Source organism: Leptonychotes weddellii, chromosome X, assembly GCF_054177405.1.
Source record: "Leptonychotes weddellii isolate Sample4059 chromosome X, ASM5417740v2, whole genome shotgun sequence".
In the NCBI taxonomy this organism is placed as follows: Eukaryota; Metazoa; Chordata; class Mammalia; order Carnivora; family Phocidae; genus Leptonychotes; species Leptonychotes weddellii.
In genome coordinates this window covers 66491902-66510732 of record NC_138385.1, presented here as the reverse complement: position 1 = coordinate 66510732, position 18831 = coordinate 66491902, and the positions used below count along the sequence as shown (strand labels likewise).

Sequence of the window (18831 nt, the reverse complement as noted above, 5' to 3'; positions counted from 1 at the left end):
CTATTTTTGTGTGCAGTGTAAGGAAATGGTCCAGTTTCATTCTTCTGCATGTGGCAGTCCAATTTTCCCAACACCATTTGTGGAAGAGACTATCTTTTTTCCACTGGACATTCTTTCCTGCTTTGTCAAAGATGAGTTGACCATAGAGTTGAGGGTCCATTTCTGGGCTCTCTATTCTGTTCCATTGATCTATGTGTCTGTTCTTGTGCCAGTACCATGCTGTCTTGATGATGACAGCTTTGTAAAGGAGCTTGAAGTCCAGAATTGTGATGCCTCCAGCTTTGGTTTTCTTTTTCAACATTACTTTGGCTATTTGGGGTCTTTTCTGGTTTCATACACATTTTAGAATTGTTTTTTCCACCTCTGTGAATAATGCTGGTGGTATTTTGATAGGGATTGCATTGAATGTGTAGGTTGCTTTCGGTAGCGTAGACATATTAACAATATTTGTTCTTCCAATCCATGAGCATGGAGTGTTTTTCCATGTCTTTGTGTCTTCCTCAATCTCTTTTGTAAGTTTTCTATAGTTTTCAGAGTACAGACCTCTTTGGTTAGCTTTAGTCCTATGTATCTTATGGTTTTTGGTGTACTTGTAAACAGATCGATTCCTTGATTTCTCTTTCTGCTGCTTCATTGTTAGTGTATAGAAATGCAACAGACTTCTGTGTGTTGATTTTATATCCTGCAACTTTGCAGAATTCCTCTATCACTTCTAGCAATTTTTTGGTGGAGTCTTTCTACATAGAATATCATGTCATCTACAAAGAGTGAAAATTTGATGCTTCTTTGCCAATTTGGATGCCTTTTATTTCTTTTTGTTATCCGATTGCTGAGCCTAGGACTTCCAGTACTATGTTGAACAACAGTGGTGAGAGTGGACATCCCTGTCATGTTCCTGACCTCAGAAGGGAAAAGCTCTCAGTTTTTCCCCATTGAGGATGATATTTGCTATGGGCCTTTTGTGTATGGTCCCTATGATGTTGAAGTATATTCCCTCTATCCCTACATTGTGGAGGGTTTTTTCATCAAGAAAGGATGCTGTATTTTGTCAAATGCGTTTTCTGCATCTATTGAGAGGGTCATATGGTTCTTGTCCTTTCTTTCATTATATTGTTGTGTATCGTGTTGCTTTATTTGCAGATGTTGAACCACCCCTGCAGCTCGGGAATAAATTCCACTTGGTCATGGTGAATAATCCTTTTAATGTACTGTTGGATCCTATTAGCTGGTATCTTGTTGAGAATTTTTGTATCCATGTTCATCAGGGATATTGGTCTGTAATTCTCTTTTTTGGTGGGGTCTTTGTCTGGTTTTGGGATCAAGGTAATGCTGGCATCATAGAATGAGTTTGGAAGTTTTCCTTTCATTTCCGTTTTTTGGAACAGTTTCAGAAGAATAGGTATTAATTCTTCTTTAAGTGTTGGGTAGAATTCTCCTGGGAAGCCATCCAGCTCTGGACTCTTGTTTGTGGGGAGATTTTTGATTACTGATTCAATTTTTTTGCTGGTTATGGGTCTGTTCAGGTTCTATTTCTTCCTGTTTCTGTTTTGATAATTTGTAGGTTTCTAGGAATTTATCCATTTCTTCCAGATTGCCTAATATGTTGGCATATAATTGCTCATAATATTCTCTTAAGATTGTTTGTATTTCTGCAGTGTTGGTTGTGATCTCTCCTCTATCATTCATGATTTTATTTATGTGGGTTCTTTCTCTTTTTTTTTTTTTTTTGACAGAATAGATCACATACTGAGCCACAAATCAGGACTCAACTGGTACAAAAAGGTTGAGATCATACCATACATATTTTCAGACCACATGCTATGAAACTTGAAATCAACCACAAGAAAAATTTGGAAGGACCACAAATATGTGGAGATTAAAGAGCAACCTACTGAAGAATGAATGGGTCAACCAGGAAATTACAGAAGAATTTTAAAAAAAATACATGGAAGGAAATGAAAATGAAAACATGACAGTTCAAAACCTTTGGGATGCAGCAAAAGCAGTCCTAAGAGGGAAGTATATAGCAGTACAGGCCTTCCTTAAGAAATAAGAAACATCTCAAATACAGAACCTAACCTTACAGCAAATAAAGCCTAAATCCAGCAGAAGAGAAATAATAAAGATTAGAGCAGAAATCAATGATATAGAAATTAAAAAACAGTAGAACAGATCAATGAAACTAGGAGCTGCTTCTTTGAAAGAATTAACAAGATTGATATACCCCTAGCCTCTGATGGATATTTAAAGTGGTTTCATTTTTCTCTAATACAGAGTGGGAGCAAACATACCAGGAGGGGCCTCCTGAGCTCAGTCAAGTTTCTCTAGATGGACACTTCAAAAGTGGGTTGCTGGAACATGGGGTATGGACATTTGAAATTTTAATAAATACTGCCAAATTGCCTTTCAAAAGCATTATGCCAATTTTCACTCTCATCATCAGTATATCTTCATGTTTCCTCAGACTCTGACCTTTAAATTGTTTACTAATCTGATGGATGAAAAAAATGGTAACATGTTTATTTGCTTTAGATTTTCATTCTCTCATCATTGGTGAAGTTGAATATCATTTCCTATGTTTATTGGCCCATCCTTTATGAACTGTTTGTAAACTCTGTCTAGTTTTTCTTTCAGGGTTGTCTTTTCCATATTGAGTTGTAGGAGTCATTTCTAGTTCTGGATATTAACCCTTCTTCTATTATGCATGTTGCTGATATTCTTCCATAATATGTAACATGTTTATGGCTTATGTTATCATACAGAAGTTTTAAATGTTTGTATGGTGATTTACTATATTTATATCAACCTTTTTTCCTATTGCTTTTTCTGTTTTGTTAGAAGGCCTTTCTTATCTAATGCAACAACCATTTTCTCTTTTTCTCATTCTGTTATAGTGCTTTCCATTTAGGTCTTTAATCTACTGTAAACTCATTTCCTTCTCAAATCTTTTCCTATCTAGATACTCTCTTCCCCTAGATCTTCCTGTGGATAACACCTTCAGCACTTGGTTCAAATATTGGTTCTTCCAAAAGGCCTTCCCTGTCTACCCTAATTAAATTGACCACCCATTCTCCATTAAGATGTGCCCTAGTTTGTGGCACCTGGGTAGCTCAGTTGGTGGAGCATCTGCCTTTGGCTCTGGTCATGATCTCAGGGTCCTGGGATCAAGCCCTGCATCAGGCTCCCTGCTCAGCGGGGAGCCTGCTTCTCCCTCTGCCCCTCCCCCTGCTTGTGCTCTCTCACTCACTGTCTGTCAAATAAATAAAATCTTAAAAAAAAGATGTGCCCTAGTTCATTACCTTGATTTATTTTCTTCATAGATCACCTCTCTGAAGTTATCGGATTTATTTGTTGTGTCTCCTTGAGAGACACAATACTCCATGAGAGTAGGGATTTTGTCTTATTCCCATCTACTAGAATACTTTCAGAGTTTATTCTAGTGAATTTGATATGATACAGGGATAAACTAATTTCTTCCCAAATGGATAGCTGTTTGTTTCAACACCAAGACTCCCTTTTTAAAAGGAGAATTATTTCAGTCATCCTGTTTTTCTACTCCTACTAAATACTGAGTGAGTCAAGAATGGTTATTATTATTCAGTCCAGTGGTTCCCAACCCTGGTGGTTTATTAGAATCATACTTAAAGATTTTTTAAAAATTTAGATATAGAGTGTGTATTAGTTTTCTAGGGATACCATAACAAAATACCACAGACTGGAGCTTAAAACAATAGAAATTTATTGTCTCACAGTTCTGGAGGTGAGAAGTCCAGAATCAAGGTGTTGGCAGGCCATGTTGTCTCTGAAAGCCCTAGCAGAGCATCTTTCCTTTCTTTCCAGCTTTTGGTGGTTGCAATTCTTGACATTCCTTGGCTTGTAGATGTATCACTCTGCCTCCACCATCACATGGTGTTCTCCCTGTGTGCCTGAATTTGCCTTTTCTTATAAGGACCCCAATCATTGGGTTAAGAGCCACCCTACTGTAGCATGACCTCATTTTAACATGATTACATCCGCAAAGACCATATTTCCAAATAAGTTTACAATCACAGGTTCTGGGTGGATGTGAATCTTGGGGGCATACTATTCATCCCATTACAGAGTGTCACATTTAAAAAATCTGCTTCACTAGGTCTGGATACCCCAGTATCCTTAATTTTTAAAAGCTTCACTGACTTGAGTTTACCTAAAAAGGTAAATATGGAAGAATAACTAGAACATTTCTAAAAAAGAAATTAAAAAAGGAAGTGACAGAAAACTAGTTTCGTCAGATATTAAAAATACTACAGAAGTAAAATGATTAATACAGTTTAGAACAAGAAATGAATTAGATCAATGGAACAAATATATTCCTTAAGTAGACCTCAATACATAAAGGAATTCAGTTTATGATAAATGTGGCAATTGAAATTAGTGGGGAAAAAAAGGGGCTTATTCCATAAATAGCGCTCAGAGAGCTGGCTATTTGGTGTTGGGGTGGGGCAGGGCCTATCCTTACCTTACTCCTTGTACCAAAATATAATTCTAGATGGATCAGATGTGGAAAAGGAAAAAAATGAAAACATAATTCTAGAAGAAAAGATGAATGTACTTATGTGTACTTAAGAATAGGGAATGCCCTTTTAAAGCAGAATCCCAAACCCAGATACCAATAAAGGAAACTATTGATGAATTTGTGTGCATAAAAGTTAAAAGCTTTGTGAGACAAAAAATACCATAAACAAATTCAAAAGATCAACAGAGCTGGGAAAATATATTTGCAACATATATGACAAAGGGCTAGTTTCTTTAATTTACAATGAGTTCAGAAAAAAAATCAACATGAAAAAGGCAAAACCCAATAGTAAAATGAGCTAAAGAATAAGCAAGTAATTTACAAAGAAAGACATATACACATCAATAAAGATTTGAAAAGATATTCAATCTCATCCATGAGATATATAAGAAATATATTTCTTATGTGTTATATAAGAAATAGAAATCAAAACAATAAAATACCATTTTCACCTATCATATTGGGAAGTGTTTAAAGTTTGATTATATGCAGAGCAAGAAATAGATATATGCTGCTGGTGGGACCATAAGTTGGTGCAACTTTTTGCAGATACGAATTGGCAATATTTATCAAAATAGAACATGCACATATTCTTTGACTGAATGTGGTGGACTTTGCTAGAACATTCACAGCAATCACTCCCCACTTTTTCCTTTCTACCAATTCATAGGTTTTATTTGTGTATTTATTCTTCCCACTCATAGCCCATGTATTTTGGGGTAAACTGATTCTACTCCTAGTTCTTCTGGCCACAGACATTATTACTTCAGGGAAGATTTGTAACATCAGCAAGCCAATTAGGGTGCACCTGGGGAGTCCTGCTCACTTGAAAGGCTGGATCAGAAGTTTTTGTGAATTTAAAGGAAGAGACTCAGTGTCCATTGCCACTGGCAGCCATCTCATGGTTACCTTGCCTATAGCAATGGTTCTTGGCCTTTAGTGCACAACAGAATCACCTAGTTTGTTAAAACACAAATTGCTGATCTCCATCTCCAGATTTTCAAATTCTGTAGCTCTGAGGTAGGGACCAAGAATTTCCTTTTGTAAGAAGTTCCCAGGTGCTGCTGAGGCTGCTGGTCCAGGGACTGCACTTAAAAATCCCCTTGGAGGGGCACCTGGGTGGCTCAGTCGTTGGGCGTCTGCCTTCGGCTCGGGTCATGATCCCAGGGTCCTGGGATCTGGCCCCGCATCGGGCTCCCTCCTCTGCGGGAAGCCTGCTTCTCCCTCTCCCACTCCCCCTGCTTGTGTTCCCTCTCTCACTGTGTCTCTCTCTGTCAAATAGGTAAATAAAAATCTTAAAAAAAAAAAAAATCCCCTTGGATAAAGTAGGGATTGCAGAACATAGAGACTGAAAGAAACTGGGTAACTCTAGCTCACCCTACTGCTGGAGTTGTGTTTTACTTGTAAACAAAAGCATCTTAATCATTATACTTAATAATCTTGCCACTAAAAATTTACCCTATGGATATCCTTGCAGAAGTTCACCAAAATATATGTCCATGGATGATCACTGCAACTTTGTTTGTAATAGCTAAAACTGGAAGCAATCAAGGCACTTCTCAATAGGGAAATGATCTGATGGAATCATCCATCTAATGGAACACCATGTAGTGTTAAAAATGATGAAAGTCTTGGGGCACCTGGGTGGCTCAGTCTTTAAGCGCCTGCCTTCAGCTCAGGTCATGATCCCAGGGTCCTGGGATTGAGCCCCGCATCGGGCTTCCTGTTCGGCGGGAAGCCTGCTTCTCCCTCTCCCACTCCCCGTGCTTGTGTTCCCTCTCTTGCTGTGTCTCTCTCTGTCAAATAAATAAAATCTTCAAAAAAAATTATGAAAGTCTGTATAAGCTCATAAAGAAATATCTTAGATATATTAAGTAAAAAAAATCATGATGACTAAGAGGGAGTAATTTATACTTTTTAAACAAAAGAACAAACATAAATATATGCAGGTATATGCTTAATTATTTCCTGGAAGGTTAATTACTTCCTGGAAGGTTAATTCTGATTAAGAATGGCTACATTTGAGGAGAGGGGTTGGGATTGGGGTGGTGCTAGAGGTTTTCTAGCCATCACTTTGTACATTTTTATTGTTTTAATTGTCTAACTTTAGGTAAATTTTCCTTTTTTTAAAAAAAGGAAATGTATTTAGAGTTATTTGGGCAAGGCATAGGCCAATTTTAGTCTCTTTGTATTTCTGTATTGAAAAAACAACTAATAAATGTTATATTCTTTTTTAAAAGATTAAATCATGAAAAGATAAATGGAAAATTGAAGACTTCCCAGGTACTCAACAAGGCTCGAGTGCCACAAACACAGTGCATAGGTTATAAACTGGTGAGGACCTATACCTACCCAGATTGAGACTCAACTATGAGTTGTTTATCGTACCCTAGTATGCATATGAATCACCTAGGGATCTTGTTAAAATGCAGATTCTGATTGAGTAGATCTGAGGTGGGGCTCAATATTCTGCAGTTCTAATAGGCCCCCAAGTGATGTTACTATTGCTGGACCACTGATCAAACTCTATAGCAAGAAAAAAGGAGGTGAAGAGGAAGAAGAAAAAGGAAGAGTGGGAGTGGGCTGGGAAGATGGAGAGGAACGGAGAGATATAAGACACTGCAGCAGAATGATTAGACATGGTGGATGAGGAGAATCTGGGATGATGAGGTTTCTGGCCTGGGTGATGTGAGGATAGTGCTGACATTAGCCAGAGACGGAGGAATCAAGCTGGAGATAGGGGGAGAAATAGGAAACAGTGGAGGAGTGGTAGTAAGACTTCACATTTAAACATATTGAGTTATGCTTTTTCTGGGAAAGTATTATATGGACTTGCCCAGCAGACCATTTGAACTCTGCATCTCTTCAGTAGAGTTCAGCTGGAGGTAGATTTGGAAGTCATCTATATAAAGATAAGAGTTGAGGCCATGGGATGGGATGAATCTCACCAAGGAGAAAGAATAGTGAGAATATGGCTGACAACAGAAACTCTGAGAAACGCTAATCCTAAGAGACAGGCTAAGGAAGGAAATGAAGAAGTAGTCAAGAGGCAGCACTGAAGACTAGATATCCTGAAGGGCCCTCCTACTACCAAAACTTGATCCTGCATAAAACTTAATTTGTACTGTATTGCTGGATATGTGAGTTAGCAACTGCTGCATCATAAACCATCCTCAAACTCGCTTGAAACCAAACCATTTATTATTGCTTATGAATCTATGTGTTGGCTGCATAGCTCTGCTGTTCTGGACCAGGCTTGGCTGATCTTGGCTGGGCTCATGTACCTGTGGTCTGCTGGTGGGTTGGCTGGGGGTTGACAGGTCTAGGATGGTCTTGTCTGGTATAGCTGGACAACTGGGTCTCACCCTCCAGAAGGCTAGCCCAGGCTTGTCCTCATGGGAGTTTCAGCGGTTCAAGAGATTGAGCAGAAGCATCCAGCCTAGGCATGGAACTGGCATAATTATCACTTCTGCAACAGTCTATTGGCGAAAACAAAACACTAGTCCAGATTCGAAGGGTGGAGAAACAGATGCCATCTCTTAATGGGAGGAGCTGTAGAAGGTATAGATAAAGGAAGATGTGAACAACTGTGGCCATTTTTGTAATCAATTAATCATGCTGGATTTACCAGAAGTAAAAGGAGTCTTTAGAGGATAAGCAAGAAAAAAAAAAAAAAAACCAAACAAATCTATGACAATGACAGTTAACAAACAACAGTGAGCTGGCTGGGGAGAGCAGAGCACTTAAAGAAACTTCCAAATATAGAATAGAGGTATATCTTTGGAAAACTGAGGTGTTATTACTGGATAGAACAAGAAAGGTTGCTGGTCAGGTAGGAAAACAGACAGACAGCTGCCTCAGAATCTAAGAGTCTAGCCTTTTTTATCAGAAAATTCTAGAAATACTTTAAATTGACAATGAAAAGTTTTGGTCTTTCTGGTCCTAGAAACTAGCATGCACATGGGTCAACTTTAGGAGTTTGAACTTGGACTCAAAACCAATATGCCAACCATGTCTTCTTAATGTACTGAATGTGTTTTCACATCCATTAGCTTCTTTTATTCTCACAACTATCTGTAAGGGAGGCAAGGCAGCAGGTGTTATTATTCCCACTTAATGCTACTTTTTAAAATAATTTTTTTTCACACACAAAGAAGATTTTTTTTCACTATCTTATAAAGGTGAACATTTGCATGCCTTAGGTCCCAGCAGGAGCCATGTGCAAAAGTATTCACAGCAACATCAATGGAAACCCATATTACCACTGGACAGAGAATGGGTAAATTGTGGTATATTCATACAATGGAATACTATATAGACGTGAAAACAAATTAACTACAATTATAGCAACAACACGTTTGAGTCAGAGAAATCAAATTGAGTGAGCAAAGGAAGTTGTAGGAGACTACATAAAAATTATATTTTTATAAAATTAAAAACCTAACAATATATTCAGAGGTAAGTATGTGATGAAATTATTTAAAAAGAAAACAAGGGAATGAAAAATAAAACTCAAGGTACCAGTTACCTCTGGGGAAGATAGGGAGATGGAATAGGTCTTAGGTTGAGCAGTGGGCTCATGAGTGTTCATTTTATTATCTAATCTCATAACGTATGTTACATATTGCCTTTTGGTTTTCAAACATTACATGATTTTTTCAAAGTAGTCAAAAAGGAAAGAGAAAACAGGAGAGAAATGTGAGGGAAGCCAGTTTCAGGAAATAGGTTCTGTTTCAGTGTCAGTTACTGTGGAAGTCCTCGGTGAGATGAGGCCTGTATGAACACCCAGGACTTGGTGACTGGGGGCACACTGGTCACCTTTGGAAGCAGCCACATTCAAATGGAAGGACTGGCACCCAATTATAGGCTAGGAAGGAATCTGTTATCAGGAAGTCAGGACTGGGAGTGTAAAGTCTTTCATCTATTACCATCTCCCCGCAAAACCACAACAAGAGCTCACATTTATCAAGACTGGATGATATGCCAGGCACTTTACATATATTATGTCACTTAATCCTCACAACCACCCCCACAAGGTGGGTTAGGGGAGCTAAGCTCAAATGCTTGTGTTACCTTCAGCCACATGCAGAGAATCCCTTATGACACTGGAATGGGAATGAATCCTTCACTATTTCATTCCAAATTTTAGGTATAATGACTCAAGTGGTTAGATAATGGCAACCAGACAAAATGTGACAAATCAGTTCTACCCAGAAATGGGTCATTTCTCCTTGTGATGCTTTTACTGCAACTCACCAAACTTACCTCTCCCTTGTTCCAGGCACATAGTATAGAATTGTACTTTTCCACTTCTGTGAAGTTAGGTGCAAACATGTGACTTGCTTTGGGCGATGAAAAGAGAGAAGTGATGTGTGTCATTTTAAGCTTTAAGAGTCAGTATGCATTTTGGCCACTTGCCTTCCCCTGACCCAGTAATGGGGCTTGTTAGTCTGAGTTCCCAAGCGACTGTAGATGAAGCGCTCCTGCCAACGCATGCTGGACATATATGAACAAGAAGTATACCTCTGTTATGTTATTGAGATTTGGGGGTTATTGCAGCAAAACCTAGCTTATCCCGACTGATACACTCCCCTTTTCAACAGTTAGAGATTATTGATATATAAGGACTGAATCGTGAAATGTGAACGTATACAACTGTGTAAAATAAAGTGCCCAGACCTCTCTCTGGCAAGACCTCAATAGATCACTTTCTGTAATCTGTTCCTAAACAATGACCACAGAATTTTCATATTTCTCACACACAAAGACCAGTTGTAGAAGATATAAATAGAAGGCAATGTTCTAGGCTCACATTATTCCTAATGCTTGTGAGTTTAGAAGATACATTTTAATCCTTTGTTACTTTCTCCCTCAAATCCATGAAAAAGCACAATTGGCACTGCTCGGATCATATACCCATCCCACTGGGAAGGTGAAGCCATGTGACTGACCACCAACCCACCTCTACCCCAAGATAGGGAGGAGCACTACCCCAAAGGGAAAAACTGAATTTAACTGCTAGAAAGAAGGAATGCTGGGCAGGCAGAAACAAAGTTATCTACTTAGTCAAAACAAACGTAGATTTAGAACACTGGTTTTATTGCTCACTAGCGTGTACAGACTTGGGCGCCACTGAATGCATTTGCTCATATACAAAGTGGGGATAGTACTTATAGTACTTACTTTGCAGAGTGGTTTGAGGATTAGAAGAGCCTAGTACTACGCCTGGTACCCAATAGGTGCTCAATAAATGGTAACTTTCAAAAGCCAAATGCTAAAGATTTCCTACTATTAATTTCTGAGTCCCAACCCCCAAAGATCAAAGGCTAGGAAAAGGCATCTACAGCCATGATAAACCCAATATAAAACAAAGTATGTTACAAATAAGAATTTTAATTTAAGGGTAAGGTGTTTATAAGCTTCAGTAAGCCTCTAATGCTCCCCTTTAGACTCAGCTGTTTCCTTTGGTACTCTGTACACACAAGGCACAGAGCAGTTAGGGAGGCCAAGCCCAGCTGGTGTCACTCAGCAGAAGCAGTAAGGTAAGAAAAATGCCCTAGAGTCTTGGCTTCAGACTCTGCTCCAAGCACCCCTCTATGGCTCAAAGGTGACTCAGAGCTCAGGGTTGTTTTTTTCATAACCCCATAACACATTTAAATGAATACCATCCAGTGCTGAACCTTCATACTCAATCGTGTGTTTTTGCCATCAACACATCCTGTCTCAGAAGTCTACAATCTGCTTTATACCAGGGAATATTTTCAAAGGTGTTTTAGCTGTCCTTGATTTGCTAGGTGCATGCTGGGTGGTAGGTGCCAAGAAGACAGAGATGATTGAGTTTAACTGAGGGGCAGACATGCAGCAAAGTGCTATAGGGACTGGGTGTGATGAGTCTATACAGGGATCCCTAGTCAGGGATCAAGAAAAGAATCACAAAGATATGAGCTGAATCTTGGGGGGTAAAGTTGAGAATGCACCAGAGACAAGGGGAGAGAGGCATTCTAGGCAACGGTACAAGCAAATGCAAAGAAACGGATATTAACAGCTGTATGGGATGCACTTTAGTGTTGCTGAAGTGGGTTAGGGTTGTAGGAAATGGGGCTAGGAAAGTGGTCAGGGGCCAGATCATGAAGGGACCATAGAAGCAGGGGTACAGCATGTTAGAAGGACAGATTACTCTGGAAGCTGATATACATGGTGGATTAAAGCAGTGGTTCTTAATGTTTCTTGAGTCATAGCCTTCTTTAAGAACCCGAAAAAAGCTACAGGCCCTTTCACTGGGAAAAGGTCCATACACTTAAACACGAAATGTTGCTTAAAATTTCCTGGTTAGGCATAAGACAGGGGAGCAACTACAATAATTCAGGTGAGACATGAAGGGGCCTGAACTAAACCACAGCAGCTGGGACAAAAAAGGGACAGATGTGAGAAACAAAAAGCTGGTTGAGTATTATCAACAGATCTTGTCAGGAGTTGGGTTTCAGAAGTGAGGGAAAGGCATGAGTCTAGGATAACTCCCCGGTTGGTTTGTGATTTTGACCATTGAGTAGAAGGTAGTGTCGCTCAGAGAGAGGGGGAGGCTTCAGAAGAGAGGATGTGTTCAGTCTGGGAAATGTCAAGTCAAAAGTGCCTTTAGAACATCCAAATAAAAAAGTTCAGCAGGAAGCTAAATATGCCCTTCCTTTTGATGATTCTTGTACTATTTCTCTTGCCCTGATATTCAACTACATATAGGCTCCTAAATCTCTGTGTGCAACATTTCTGAATTGAGAGAAGCATATCCCCCACTTGCAGAAAGGGATCCAGAAATGGGAGAAGAAATCAAACTTCACACACCCAAAATTATTTCACATTTTTTTTTTACTAAAAGAATAGACTTTTATTAAGCACTGTAAGTTTCTTTCCATCAGCATTAACAGAACAACAGACCAATTTCCATCACAGAACAACTCCTGAGACATTTTCATTCCTTTCTGAAACACTTCCAGAAACTCCTGCAGTTTCCCCTAAGAAGCATCCATTCAAACTTACATTAATAAACTATGGAGCTTTTGTGGTGAGGTGGGCCAAAAAGGCAGGGAATTTGGAATCTGGGAGTGGGAAAGAGAAATACATATTATCCATCCACTAAACACACTGTCAAGAGCACAGGAGAAGAGATATTAACACAGGAAAAAACAATGAAAGAATTTACTTTTGTCAATAACATCATTTATCAGGGAGCACTACAAATCATTGACTCCTTGCAGTTAAAGTTTCTTTAACCTAGTATGTTATTCTAAAAATAGAAGAGAATAGAATAAAAGAAAAGGAGGGGAAGTGTCTTCGGGAAAGTAACTAAAATGAAGTCATCAGATTTGGCCAGGGTTATGAGAGATTAATAAAATCTGAAATATTTAATTTGCTTCATTTACATGAAAATTCACTAGTCATTAGTTACTACCAACACGGACAAAAAGAGCATCTATGAAAGTACAAGGGCAATGTCAAAAGCTGAAATGGGCACCCTAGCACAGGGGGTATTTTATTTTGCTTTTAACTTGGAAAAGATGATTTTGTAAAAAAAAAAAAAATGAAGTTATCTTCTTAGAACATCAAAACAACCTCTGACAATATTGAAGGTAATTAGTAGTAATAAGGGAATAAGTGCACTGAGCTCTACCTGCCCCAGCAGACTACTGCAATAAAGCCAAGGGAAAGAGAATGGAGGGTCAAATTAAAGATGCCAAAGTCACGAGAGGGAGAAAAATATAGAGTGACATACAATGGAACAGTGAAAACTTACCCCCTGCCCCAAAACCCCAAGCATATTTAGGAAATATGCATCAGGAAATGAACAAGTATAATGATTAAACCTTAGTAGAATTCTACTAGCTACTTTAAACTGTGGTCTACTTGTATTGTCATTTCAAAGGGGGGGGTCTTAAGAGACTGAAAGGGTAGCACTGACATGCCCACACAAGCCTTCTAAGGTTCCAACGGACTGGATCACTATAACCGAACAGTTACTTCCACATTCTTCCTACCCTACGTAAGCATTCCTCCCCCCCCACCCCCTCCCCCGCCTTAACCACCCTCCCTAATGCCTTGTCTGGCTGTTTTTCTCAGTGATCAAAAGAAGCTAATGTGACTTGGCCAATCAATAATGCCAGAAAATCAAGATGGAGACCAAAATCAAATGTCACTGGCCAAAGCAAGTGCCATTTCTTGGGCTTTAAAGTCTACCCAAAGTCCTCCTGGCTCAGAATGAAAATGATGCAAGTGAGCAAAAGTTTGTCGGGCCTGGTTCAGACCAGACTGGCCACTGAATAAGGGTGCGAGTTACAGGCTGACCCCAAGACATACCAGCAGAAATCAAGAAGAACTGCAAGTCTTTGGGAATCAGTGGCTATATACAACCAGGGTGCTTTTGCCTGTGGCCCTACAAGGTCAAAGGGTCATTTCTGGGGGTACCTATATGATTTTGTTCAAGAGAGGCCACACATATCATAGTAAGAAATGGAACCTCGAGTAAAGGATGACAGTCTCTTCAAGTGGTACTTGCAGCAAAGATCAGACCCACCTTCCCCAATTTGTCCTCAGATAAGAAAAAGTTCATCTTTCAGTAATGAACCTGAGCCTTTCTGGCTTCTAAACTGTATATTTTGGCAGATAAATTAAAATGCAGGAATGTGGCCCTTTATGGTTCTTTCTTAAAACCTTCCAAACCCAAAATGCTGAATCCAAATAAAAATCAAGGTTGGAAGTGAGCCACTTATTTCACCCTGGGCCAGGCTAGGAGAAAGCAGAGGTGTGTGGAAGGGAGAAAAGCAAGCCTTTCGGCAAACTGGAATCATCCCTGTCAAAGCAGCAATTTTACTTCTCACAGTGAATGCCTATAAAACAAATTTTCTTAAGGCTGTGAGAGTTAACAATACTGTCATTTGATTGTGTCAAATAGATTCAAGATGCACAGAAACAGTTAACTGAAGAAAATACCTTTCCATAGAAAATGGTGTCTACATACTTAATTTAACTCAGCTCAGTAATTGTGTGGTCATTTTTAGAGCTTCGAAGGATTCCTCCCTCTGTGGCTCCAGAAAGAAATTTCCAAGCCACCTAAGTGCATTACCAAATCCCTCTCTTGCTGGACATAGAAATCCTAACCTTCAAGATTTTGGTGAAAGGCTGGGCAGGTCCACTAGAAGAGGGGGGACCAAATTAAGGGAGCAAATCCAAAGAGGAGGTCTCTGTACACTTTGTTCCTGGTTATATCTTGCTAGGTGTGCACTCTCGTCATCTTGCTTTGGTTTATGTAAGAAGTGTCTGGGCAGGGAGAGAGGCATTCTAGGGCTCCCTCCCCCTACAAGTTGTGGGTTCTTTTAAACTGGGCCAGACTAGGATTAAACAGTCTGAGACTGTTTCCAATCTCTCATGATGCACTCATTGTAAGTGGGCAGTGAGCAAACAGCCTTCTGGTTGTCTGGAAAAAAAATCACCAAGGACCTACTGTGGGTTAAGGTGCATGGGGTTTTTCAAAAAGAGAGAGAAACCCTGCTAGAAGTCTAGTCGGTTGAATTCCTGTAGAAATGGTACTTCTTGGGCAAGAATATCACAGAGCCCAAAAGGAGATGTGTAAGGCTGGAAGCCTTAGTTCCTGAATGAAGACACAATGCTAATCTGTTGTAAGCCATGTTCCCATCCCTCATACCGAAGCTACTGAGGAGGGAAACTGGAAATGCAAGGTTGTCTCAAGAGTATCTCCGGCAAGGAAGAACAGCTTTTTTTGTCCTGGACAGATTCTGGCCTCCTCAGGGGCTGGGAGCCTTTCCAGAACGCCCCTAAAGGCCTGGGCCAGAGTCCTCTGAAGTCCTCCTTGCAAAGCAAATGAAAAGATCCAGTAGTCAAAATGTCAATGAACAAATAAAACAATCTAGGCATGTAAAATCAAATTGTTGATTTCCTCACACTTCCCTACCCCATCTTTCCAATGCTAGTCCTCTCTCCTTCAGGGATTCATGGCAATCAATTCTAGCCTGAGGCCAGTTTGACCCAGGAGTTCCAGATGAGATTTCCTCCAAATTGGCTGCAAGCCCTGGTAATCACCTCCCATCCCCTTTCTCTCTCTGAACGAGGCTGTTCCCCCCGAAGGAAATGCCCGAATCTTCCCCACGCCATTCCAACCTCCCTGTGTTCACTCTATGGGATGTGAGGGCTCTGTTCAAGATTAAACTTGTGACAACCCAACTGTTTGTTGTTCTGAACAGGCAATCTCTGGAAAGTACTTTTTGTCTGCTTTAGAGAAGCCCATCTTCACATAACTGATGGGCTGTGACTCAGTAAGGATTTTAAAGTGTGGTCTTTTGAAACCCACCACTCCATAGCAGTGGAAGCATTTCTGGGAAATTCAGTAAATCCTCTGGGACATCACCATGTATGTATGTATGTGTGCATGCACGCACACACGCACACACACATATATTTATATATATAAAATACGTATAGATAAATAGATCTGTCTCTTTATATAAAGGGTATGTGTATGCATATAGATACACACATTCATATATACATCCACCCACACACCCACACACCCATACACACACACACACACACACACGCACGCACGCACTGTCTTTTCAGTTCCCTTTCGAACTCAGTTTTAATACATCGATTCCCACCCTTTCAGGGTGTGGGCAGCAGGGAGTGGGTGAACTGCGCCACATCTTCTATTTTACAAACAATGCATTAGTTCAGAGGCAGGAAAAATCTGCCCAGTACTTTTCTGACTCACTAGAATCCCCCAGTACAAAGGCCATTGGTAGTTTTTGTTTTTTTCTAAAGTGTATAAAATAAAATAAAAAATAAAAATAAAATAAAATAACCAATACTATTTCACTTCCCTGAAAACATTTACCTATCTGATTGTCAGGCCAGAGTTAGAGGCGGTGGTACAAAATCCTGGATGAGGTGAATGGGGAGAAAGAGTGAGAGGAAGGTACGGATTATATACCAAGGTCCCACTACTTCATAGAGGAAAAAGCAAGTTAGGAGGCCATAGACGGGAGTCCCTACCCCTACCATCCATGGGTTTTGTAAATGAGTAACGTGATGAAGACTCAGAAAACCAAAGCTGGAACTTTTCTATAGGGCCTTACATGATGACACCAGATTTCTGACAGACACTGCCTTACTACGCTCCCAGGGGAGGCAAAGAGAATATTGGCACTTCATATTCAATTTGAGAATAGGAGCTAGTCCTGCTGCCATTCGTCTCTGCCAGAGCTTCCCCAGAAGCAGACCACTAAGTCTGGAGGTCCAGAGAAACACAGGGAACGGGAAAAGATGAATACAACAGGACATCCCAATAAAATGCTGGATAAATCTAGGGAAAGCATTTAGGTCCTCCTCTAACTTGGGCCTACAATCAGAAAAGTATAGGTTTTCCTCTCTTCCTGATCTGCTGAAGCCATCTTCTGCTCGTTACCCCTCCTTCTGCTGTACCACAGTTCCTAGCTTTTGCTCTCGTAAGCGGCTCTTCTCCCCATTCTTCGCAGGGAAGTAGCGGTTACCATTATTACACATGTTGCTGTCTCTGGGTAAGGCACACTGGGATGGAGCTGGAAGATGATGATCACTCTTCTCTTCTTTGATCAATGTGCCATTGTTTCCATTTACCTGGGAGTGGGACCGACCCTGATGAGGCTCCAGGGATTTAGAAACTCCATCGGAAGTGCCCTGTCAAAGATGGAGAGAGTCAGTGGAAATGGTAATTACCCAAACATGTTCTTAAGCTAGCCTCCAGAAGCTGCTTCAGTTCTTCAAACACAGCAGAAAGCCCAAAGCTTGTTACCACCTAGTAGTACACTCTGATGACTGTCCTGAGAACTTAGGGTGACAACAGACAGATTTGACCAAAACTCAATGGCCATGACAACCACATAATAATGACATAGCTATCATTTATAAAGCTTTACAATGTATTTTTCTAATAGTAGTAGGAACCCTGAATGTAGACATGGTGCCCCATTTACAGATGTGGAAGCTGAGGCTCAGAAAGGTTAAAGTAACTCGCTCAAGGACACTCAGATAGAAAGTAGTGGGGTCAGGAATCCATGCCAGGTGGGTCAGCCTCTAAAGTCTATTCTCTTTAACCACTGCACAATACTGTCCAATGCTGACAACTGGACATGTAAATGAAAGGAAAGGAAAATCAGAAGATCTCTATGCACTATTCCACAGAATCTTTCATAACTAAAAACAGTCACCTGTTTTTCTGTTAATTCCAGGGATGTGACTGCTATTGAAATGCTAATGACATGAACTGCATTACCTTGCAGTGCAGGGCTGTCTCTCCATGAATGTTATTAGGAAAATAGCAGCTTCCGATTGCTAAGTGGTTGGGTGTGCCAGGTACTCTGTTGTCTATTTTATGGATAAGACAAATGAGGCTCAGAAAAAAGTAAAATGATTTGCCCAAGGTCACTGGCATGCCTAGACTTACATCCAAGTCTATTTGACTCCAAAGACCTCATTCTTTCCACTAAGATACAATACATAATGGAAATCTTATTTATCTATCTATTTATTTATTTATTTTAAATTCAATTCAGTGTAACAGAAATCTAATGCCTGTTGAATCTGTGGTCAATTATAAATAATAACTTAATTTTTATTGAGTACTTCCCATGTTACAGCCTCTGTGATAAACACTTTATATCATTTAATACTCATAATAACTCTGTGAGGTAGATGCCAATTTCTCCATTTTACAGACAAGGATACTAGGACACAGGGAAGTTAAGTAACTTGTGTAAGGTCACAGAGCTAGTAAATGGCAGAGCCAGATTCAAAGCTAGATCATTTGGCTCCAAAACCTGTACTACTGTATAGTAGTACTATGGGCACTACTATAAAGTGTTGCTCAAGAACCTGGAAAAAAAGATGCAGCTAGTAAAAATCCGCACAATGGATGGAATTAGCTACCTGAGGGAGTCAACAAAGAAATCAAAACATTACCAATAAGTGACTTAAGAATCTGAAAATACACAAAAATCCAGTGGCCTAGGAATAATCTCAAGAGGACAGGACAATAGGGGCACCCGGCTGGCTCAGTCGGAAGAGCATGTAACTCCTGATTTCGGGGTTGTGAGTCTGAGCCCCATGTTGGGTGCAGAGATTACTAAAAAAAAAATAAACAGACTTTAGAAAAATAAAGAACGCAGGACTATAACGTAAGCAGATTTAATAAGCTGGAACAATGATCTCATACTCTGAAGAAAGGGTGACTGAACAGA

The 18831-nt window shown here is 39.9% G+C and overlaps 1 protein-coding gene and 1 long non-coding RNA gene across 4 annotated transcripts in view; one reads left to right on the top strand and one right to left on the bottom strand.

Moving 5' to 3' along the window:
- LOC115939765 (uncharacterized) overlaps positions 1 to 6411 on the top strand; it is a 15768-nt gene extending 9357 nt beyond the window's left edge. Inside the window, exon 3 of the long non-coding RNA XR_014141325.1 lies at positions 1734 to 6411. This is a non-coding gene — a long non-coding RNA (uncharacterized LOC115939765). The remainder of the gene's footprint in view (positions 1 to 1733) is intronic.
- Positions 6412 to 12397: 5986 nt separating this feature from the next.
- The window catches only part of FAM120C (family with sequence similarity 120 member C), a 106956-nt gene continuing 100522 nt past the window's right edge, over positions 12398 to 18831 (bottom strand). Inside the window, exon 15 of one of the 3 annotated variants that reach the window (XM_031024424.2) lies at positions 12398 to 17272. In XM_031024424.2, the coding sequence (XP_030880284.1) occupies positions 17018 to 17272 (255 nt within the window). In that variant the 3' untranslated portion in view covers positions 12398 to 17017. The remainder of the gene's footprint in view (positions 17273 to 18831) is intronic. The other 2 variants (XM_006729956.3, XM_031024425.2) reach the window with 2 other exon arrangements.